Source organism: Rhododendron vialii, chromosome 9a (genome assembly GCF_030253575.1).
Source record: "Rhododendron vialii isolate Sample 1 chromosome 9a, ASM3025357v1".
Classification (NCBI taxonomy): domain Eukaryota; kingdom Viridiplantae; phylum Streptophyta; class Magnoliopsida; order Ericales; family Ericaceae; genus Rhododendron; species Rhododendron vialii.
Window position 1 is genome coordinate 1718092 of NC_080565.1, and position 8133 is coordinate 1726224.

At 39.5% G+C, this 8133-nt stretch overlaps 1 protein-coding gene across 1 annotated transcript; it reads right to left on the bottom strand.

Annotated features, from left to right (window-relative positions):
* Positions 1 to 2182: 2182 nt before the first annotated feature.
* LOC131300700 (uncharacterized) lies at positions 2183 to 6170 on the bottom strand. Its single transcript, XM_058326657.1, has 2 exons — positions 5796 to 6170; positions 2183 to 2970 (listed from the first exon to the last, which is right to left on the bottom strand). The coding sequence occupies exons 1-2, from the start codon at positions 6137 to 6139 to the stop codon at positions 2430 to 2432; spliced, it is 885 nt and encodes a 294-aa protein (XP_058182640.1). The 5' UTR covers positions 6140 to 6170; the 3' UTR covers positions 2183 to 2429.
* Between the last annotated feature and the right edge of the window lie 1963 nt (positions 6171 to 8133).

The window sequence follows — 8133 nt, forward strand, 5'->3', positions numbered from 1 at the left end:
GGTTAAAGATCACAATGAGGTTCGTGGTTGCCACACGGTCGTGGACTTCAAATTTCCTAGTCGTATAGGAAATGGACGTAGAAACGTAAAAAAAAGTGAACTTTATTACTCCGGGATAATAAAGTTGATTACAAGAAAAGGAAAAGATCCAAACTACTTGATGAAGTGAGTTTGAATGAGATTTGAGCACGATGTACTCGATAATCTACTTTGCTAAAAGTAGTAAAGTATGCTTCGCTGGGAAGGCTTTAGTTGTAAGCGTTGAGCTTTGATTGGTGTTGGACCTGTTTTTCATCTTGTGAACTTGTATTTATAGGCACAGCAGTAAGTTGATTCAGGCCTGAATCCGAATTTTGCTTTGCTCCATAAGCTGACATGTGTCCCATGATGCTCCACTTTTCATGCATGTTTGATCATGGGCAGTTTTTCTGGTAGTTAAGGGTTCATGGGTGACATGGCAGTAACTTCCCACTACTCTCTTTGTGTGTTTGCTTGACACATGGCCAATTGACCAAGTCAATTGGCCTTTGATTTTGGAGGGAAATAACCACCTCGGCAGCAGCCAAACCCCTAAAAACGTGGGTCGCACCTCATAGGCCAGATCTGCTCCTTTCTTTATGGGCCCAACCGTGGGCTACCTTCCCGAAAAATCATGGGCCGTGCTCTTCATATGGGCTGCATGCTTCTTGGCCCAAACGTAATAGAAAAACTCATGGCCCAATACACTTAACCAATCGATTGCATAGCTTAGGCCCAATTTAATCAAAGAATTAATTAAATGGCCAATCATGGCTAGCCCGATCCGTGGTGCCAAAAATGGGCATAAACATTGCCCCCCCATGCCTTGATTCTTTACTTTTAGGATTATGGCTTGAATAGAAAGTAAAGCCATTTTTGGCATCCCAAATAGGTCTTACATAGCTTCGGCCCATTTTTGTAGTTGCTGATTCTTCTTTGGCAGCATAATTGAACCTTTGAACGACTAGGGTCCTACCGGGCGTGCCAATGAAAACTCTCGTTTTTGACAAAGGTGTGAATGCGTTGAGCGCGGGCGTGCCAAGACTTGTAGCGCCTAACTTTTGATGAAGATTTTCGTGAATCTTGACTTCTAACGTAAGAACGATTGCGTGTGACCCAAAGGTTAAAGATCACAATGAGGTTCGTGGTTGCCACACGGTCGTGGACTTCAAATTTCCTAGTCGTATAGGAAATGGACGTAGAAACGTAAAAAAACGTGAACTTTATTACTCTGAGATAATAAAGTTGATTACAAGAAAAGGAAAAGATCCAAACTACTTGATGAAGTGAGTTTGAATGAGATTTGAACACGATGTACTCGATAATCTACTTTGCTGAAAGTAGTAAAGTATGCTTCGCTGGGAAGGCTTTGGTTGTAAGCGTTGAGCTTTGATTGGTGTTGGACCTGTTTTTCATCTTGTGAACTTGTATTTATAGGCACAGCAGTAAGTTGATTCAGGCCTGAATCCGAATTTTGCTTTACTCCATAAGCTGACATGTGTCCCATGATGCTCCATTTTTCATTCCTGTTTGATCATGGGCAGTTTTTCTGGTAGTTAAGGGTTCATGGGTGACATGGCAGTAACTCTTCCCACTACTCTCTCTTTGTGTGCTTGCTTGACACATGGCCAATTGACCTACCACTAGTCAATTGGCCTTTGATTTTGGAGGGAAATAACCACCTCGGCAGCTACCAAACTCCTAAAAACGTGGGCCACACCTCATGGGCCAGATCTGCTCCTTTCTTTATGGGCCCAACCGTGGGCTACCTTCCCGAAAAATCATGGGCCGTGCTCTTCATATGGGCTGCGTGCTTCTTGGCCCAAACGTAATAGAAAAACCCATGGCCCAATACACTTAACCAATCGATTACATAGCTTCGGCTCAATTTAATCAAAGAATTAATTAAATGGCCAATCGCAATTAGCCCAATCCGTGGTGCCAAAAATGGGCATAAACACCAAGCAAAGCGAATTTCTTTTTGCTCGACGGTCAGCGAATGCGGTTGCCCATAAGCTTGCTAGCATTGGGTTGCGACTTGCGAGGTTATTATTTTCTTTAGGGAAAGATAAACATCTTTTTTTGATGTATTGCTCTGTTTGGTATCTAAAATTCTCTTACCATTTTGAGCGCCCCCCCCACCCAAAAAAAAGTGACACATGCAGTTTTGAATTTCCCAATTTCCCACAAATTCTTGAAAATTCAAATTCCACAAACGTTCTCTGCTAAGCCCAAGCTAAAACTATTAACTTCTCACATATTTGGTGCACTTGAATCCATGGAAAATCAGAGAAAAGAAAACCGCAATAGAAACCCAACAAAGAACAAGCCAAATTACAAGAGGAGGTGAAAGAAAAACTGGGAAAATCAATGAAAACTTTCCTCAGTCAAAAAAAAAAAAAAAAACTCATTCATTCCTCCTCTGCCAAAACCATTCTACTAAGTGGGCTTGGCCCAAGCCTTCTCCTCCTCATTGCAGCCCTTTTCCTAATGATCTCCATTTGATTCCTCCTCCTCGTTTGCATCATAGCCTCTTCCTCCACGACAAACCTCCTCATCAAAACGTCGTCGGTCAACGATTTCCCCCGGAAGATTTTCCTCCCTTCCACGCTAATCCTCGCGCTCGAAACTCTTTTTGGAACTCTCTCTTGTTGTTGGGTGGGGAACGCCTTTGACCGTGGGTAGCTGTTGCTCCTTCTGGGTGGATCCTCAGACTGGAAAACCTCGGTGTAGGAAGAGATCGGCGCGCATAAGCAAACGCGCGTGAAGGACGTCGCGACCCTCAGCGAGGTGCATTTTCTCAGCTTGTGTTTGGTGGAGTTCGAAGAGGGAACCTCTGTCGACCGGGAAATGTTTTTCCATATGGTTGGAGTTGTCGCGGGAACTTCAGGGGATTTGGACAAGGTTTTCCACAGAGTGGCCGTCGCCATTGCTCTTTGATACCAAGGTTTCCTATTGGAATAATGCATTGAATGTATTAGAGAAAGCACCATAGGAATATACATAGAGAAATTTTACGGAAGTAAATTCGGACCGTCCAAAAGTGTTTTGAATGATCCAGATTAACTCTTTTCCGGAAAAACTTGTTTAAAATTCGGACCGTTCAAAACACTCTTGAATAGTCCAAATTCACCCCGCTGTAAACAACTTATGAATAAGTATATCTTCTCATATGCATATTTGTGTCATGGAAAATTGTACTCATATTTGTATTTGTAGCTCATTCAGTATGACTGTACCAACGAAGGATTGGTTCAGTGGTGAAAACTCAGGAATTTTTTGGACAAAGTCCAGATTCAAGTCCCGGTAGCCCCATATTGAAGTTAAACATACCCCTAACATCACCTACTGATCTACACGGTCACGTGGTGTGACTTTAACAGTGCGAACTATGATAAAAGCTTGGTGCCGCTATGTTAACGGAGAATGGCTCGGGCCTGGGTGTGTAAATGAATCGGTCCTTCACAAAAGTTCTGAGATTTCAAAAGGTGAAAGGCTTAGGAATGGGACGAAAACTTGACACTCAATACGTAGAATTTCGTAAAGATATGCGGCTATATTGTATGCGGCTATATTGAAAACACAAAGATCTGTATCAATTTCCCAAGGACCAAAAAAAACAAAAACAAAGATGGGTATTGTTGAGAATGGGCCGAACCAACAAACACACAATATGCAAAGATAATTAAGAAACAAAAACAAGAACGCGAGATACAGAGATTTTTACGTTGGTTCCCCAATAGCTTGTTGAGTCTCACACCAGTTTTTATTATGCATCCAAATGAACAAATTAAGTGTATAAGTTTCATTGGATTGCTCCGTATCAAGTAATCTAAACTCATGTAGACAAATTTCGTCTCCCCAAACCGTCAACGAAACGCGACCCTGATTGTAATCAGGCTCCACTAGTCCAACAGGCTTCACAAGACCAAGAGGTATCAAGTAATCTAACCTCATGCACACAAATTCAACCTTCTATTCAAGTTAAGAAAAGGGGATCATTGACTTCAGTTATCGGAGGAAAATGGTTGACTTGTTTTACAGCATTCCACACCCCTCTCTCACTCAAAAAATAAAAAATAAAAAAATTTAGGTTTCAATCATAATTTTTTACTTTTTAGATTCATCTCGTCATGACGAAACAATAATGCACAAAAAATTGACGAAAAAATAACAAATGCGAAATTTTTTGAATAATGACGAAAGAATAAGCTATTTGACTTATTAGGCCGAATGGCCGAATGACCCCTAAGATTCCACTTACGACCATCAGCATGTTTAATATACTGTTTAATTCCTTGATGAACGTATTAAAAAAGTATTAATGTTTTTGGGAAAATGTACAAGGAGGATCATGGGTTGGAGCTCAAGACAGAGCATCGGCTCTGTGAGGGTAATATTAATACGGCTCGCCTCGAGCCCAGAAAAATCCGATTAGTTAATTTTTCGATAAAAAACCATGAGACTCGGCGAGCCCCGTTCTCCGCTCATAGGAGTGATTATTCAGTGTCCCTGGGGCTGGAGCACCTTCGCCTGGTGCCTCAGGCCCTCTTTCCACCACAAATTATAGAGGCTTCATACGTACAATGTGTCTAAGACCCACTACACAGTGTGGTAGAAAAGAGCCTCGGGCAGTGAAATTTTCCCATAAAAAGCCATGCGACCTGGTGAGCCCCGTTGTTGTCTACTCACAGGAGTGATCATTCAGTGCCCCCTGGGGTTGGAGTACCTTCACCCAATGCCCCACGCTCTCTTTCCACCACAAGTTATGAAGGCTTCATACGTACACAGTGCCTTTGACCCTACTATACAGTGTGGTAGAAAAGAGCCTCGGACATTGAATTATTTTCACTCATAGCAAGGTGTAGTGACAACACCACCAACTCCTGATCCGCTTAAGAATTGATGAAAATACTTGCATGAGCAAATTAAACGAGAATGTGTATTAGGGTAGTCATAATAATTAGGCCATTATGTTTCATTTGTTCTCATACTTTAACTCAAATATATATATATATATATATATATATATATATATATATATAGTGTCAACGGCATGAGATCCTAAACTTAGATAAATTAGACTACTTTGTGTTCTAGGATCGATATTAGTCATGAAATCCTTTCATTGCTTTCAACAACATATATGCGTGTGAATTTTTAGTTTTGGCGATATGCCCCACAAAATCTAACATGCTCTGGATTCTGAAATCCTGTAGTGCATGCACTACAACCCTGTAGGACAGCCCGCCTCACAAGATCACCGAATCCAACATGCCATAAGTACTTTAATCAGTAATGTTGAGGCACTTAAATCAAGAATTTTGTTACGATTATGAACTATGGCAATTCAAGAAAATTAACAAAAGCAAATTTCTTGAATTGGGTCCCTTCAACACCTCTAAATCAATGTCCATACAGTTCTAGGCTAAAGAAGACATTAGCATTGAAAAATCAAAATTACCAAACTCAAAACAGGAAGTGTAAGGCTGGGGGGCCGGACCGGCCCTTTGCAGGGTTTGACAAGATTGCATGTGTGGTGCTCAGTCATGTTAGCGAAGGATGCATGCCTGCTCTAAGTGGCAATATTGCGTGTCGCTCACAGTGGCGCCTCTGCTAAGGGTCGGCCTGGCCTTGGCTTAGAGCCGGCCCAGCTCTCAGCCTGGTTCGGTTCGAGTCTGGTTCGGTCATAGCTATTATACAAGGATAGACTATATGTTTAAACTATGATGATGATAGCAACAAGAAAATTGTAGAGAGAGAAGTAATGAGGATACCTTGTTTGTGACTTCTTTGGATCTTGCATGAACAAGTGAAGAAAATGCTGCAAGTATTTGGAAGCTGGAGAAAGAGAGAGAGGAGGGGTTTTCTCTTTCATTTGGGTAAGAGAGAGAGAGAGAGAGAGAGAGAGGGAGAAGAGAAGAGAAGAGAAGAGAAGAGAAGAGACTGATGAGCCTTTTGCTTCAGTTCTGTTACTGAAAGATGCGTTGGCAATGGGCTTCCCTTTTCTTTTTCTCCTCCTTTCTTTCTTTATTACATATCCCCACAGCCCACTCTTCCTTTTGCTTTGGCAGAAATAAGACTCGAGAGTGATTCCAACTGATCTTAGAGACAGAGCCATTCAAATCTCCAAGAATAAAGTAAAATTCACCCTTTTTGTGTAATTACCAAAAGGACCTCCACATGACATGGAAAGGCACCATCATAGTGAAATAGTAGTAGATGAAAAGGTGAATTACACCTTGTACCTTTAAAGTAGCACCTATTTTCCAATTTGGCCCTGCGTTTACTATCTTCCAAAAACTAAAAACCATGTGGAACCAACACACTTGTAATTGATCTGTCCTCTTTATTTTACACTAAAATTCTCTTTGTTTTTGGGTTAAATGCCACGATACATTTCCCTTGTTTTTATTTCTCGCTTTGGCCATTGGATCATGCTTTTGTCAGTTTTGTCCTTCAATTACCAATTCTATGTCAACATGGTCAAACTGCTTTTTATCACCTAGTTCACTAAAGCAAAATAAACACATGGGACAAAAAGATATGTAATAATTTCTCGCTTATTAACTATGGTTTTCATTATCAACTAACAACACATTTGAAAAAAATTCAAAAGCTTAATGACCCAATTTACGAAAGAGAAATGTTTCAATTGGAAAATTAACAATTGGGTAGCATTTGTGTGTTTTTCAAAATGAAATTCATCCAAAAGGAATGGAAACTAGCAATGCCCTTGTGACACCTACAAATGCTTGAGAGCATGTAGTAAGATCTGTTGCAACACTTACATGCGTTAGAAGTGTTGATTACATACATGTAACTCGGTCCCTTAAAAGTTATGCTTATTCACTTTGGTTTTCCATCTGGTGCCGCGTGGCCTTTTCCTTTCAAGAAAAAGGAAATACTATCATCAGCTAGGACACATCGAAAAAAGTCCGAAAGTTTAAGGACCCTACTCACAAAAATCAAAAGTTTTGAGTGCCAAACTAAGAATGGGATAGAATTTTATTGGTTAAGGTGTAATTGAACCAAAAGGAATGGAAACTAGCAATGCCCTTGCAATCATATCTCCTTATTTTTATACCCATGAATGATTGTGAGCATAAAAGATCAGTTGCAACACTTATATTTGTGACAAAAGCCTGGCCTCCCTCTGACTGGAGAAATCATAGTGGATCAAAATCTGCTTTATTTGGGGCTATTTCTCAAACTGACATATTTATTATTGTACTGATCAAGGCAACTTGGATCACATGATATTGTTCACTTTTTGCATTTGAAAATTTATAGTATGGAGTATTTTTCTACCCCTTAAAACTTTTGATTGGGGTAGATCAGCAGGCTTTGCAAAAATGAACAATCATTGCATGAACCAAAATCTGTACATATTTTTTGATTTTGCCCTTTTGAGAACAGAGGTGTAGTCCAAGTGGTAAGGTGCTTCCTTCGTCGGAACGAGGTTCTGGGTTTGATTCTCGTAGGGTCTCATCCCCTACCGATTAGATTAGACTAGTGTAGGTTACTAAAAAAAACCATTGTATGACTTTTTCTTTAATGCAATATTTACAAGTAAGAAAAAAAAAATCAAATGTAGAATGTTTTGAATTTACCAACTATACACGATGAATACGTGAGTAAAGACGTGAAGTTGCTAAATGTTAGATTGTGAGCATTATTTTACTCTCAAAAGAAAAAGTCATATTCAAGAAAAATAAAATATTACAACAGATCTGATTGCATGTCATAAAATCTAAATATCTATGATGGTTCAATATATAAATGCATACCTACTTATGATACATTTTTGGAAGATAATTTGTCAAAATTTGGAGAAATCACACTAAATTTTTGATATTTTTTGTTTCGGTATTTTTGTTCGTCTTTTCAAAATTTGAAGAAATCACACTAATTAATCATTATCATGACAAGAGGAGTCTAAAAAGTATAGATTACATGTGATCAAAAGCAAAAATAAAGTCCACTAAAGACAAATTTCCAAAAAGCTGGTATTTTTAGTTTGCATCGTTGTTTTACATTAACTTTTTTCAATTTTGGTCCACAATTTCATACATTTTCAATTCCAGACGAACAAGTAATCTCAAAAATTACGAT

Excerpts from the sequence above, each read along its gene's own strand:
- LOC131300700 (XM_058326657.1), bottom strand. The coding sequence starts at position 6,139 with ATGGCTCTGTCTCTAAGATCAGTTGGAATCACTCTCGAGTCTTATTTC. Across the intron at positions 2,971-5,795 it reads CCAAAGAAGTCACAAACAAG|GAAACCTTGGTATCAAAGAG; the intron begins GTATCCTCATTA and ends TTATTCCAATAG.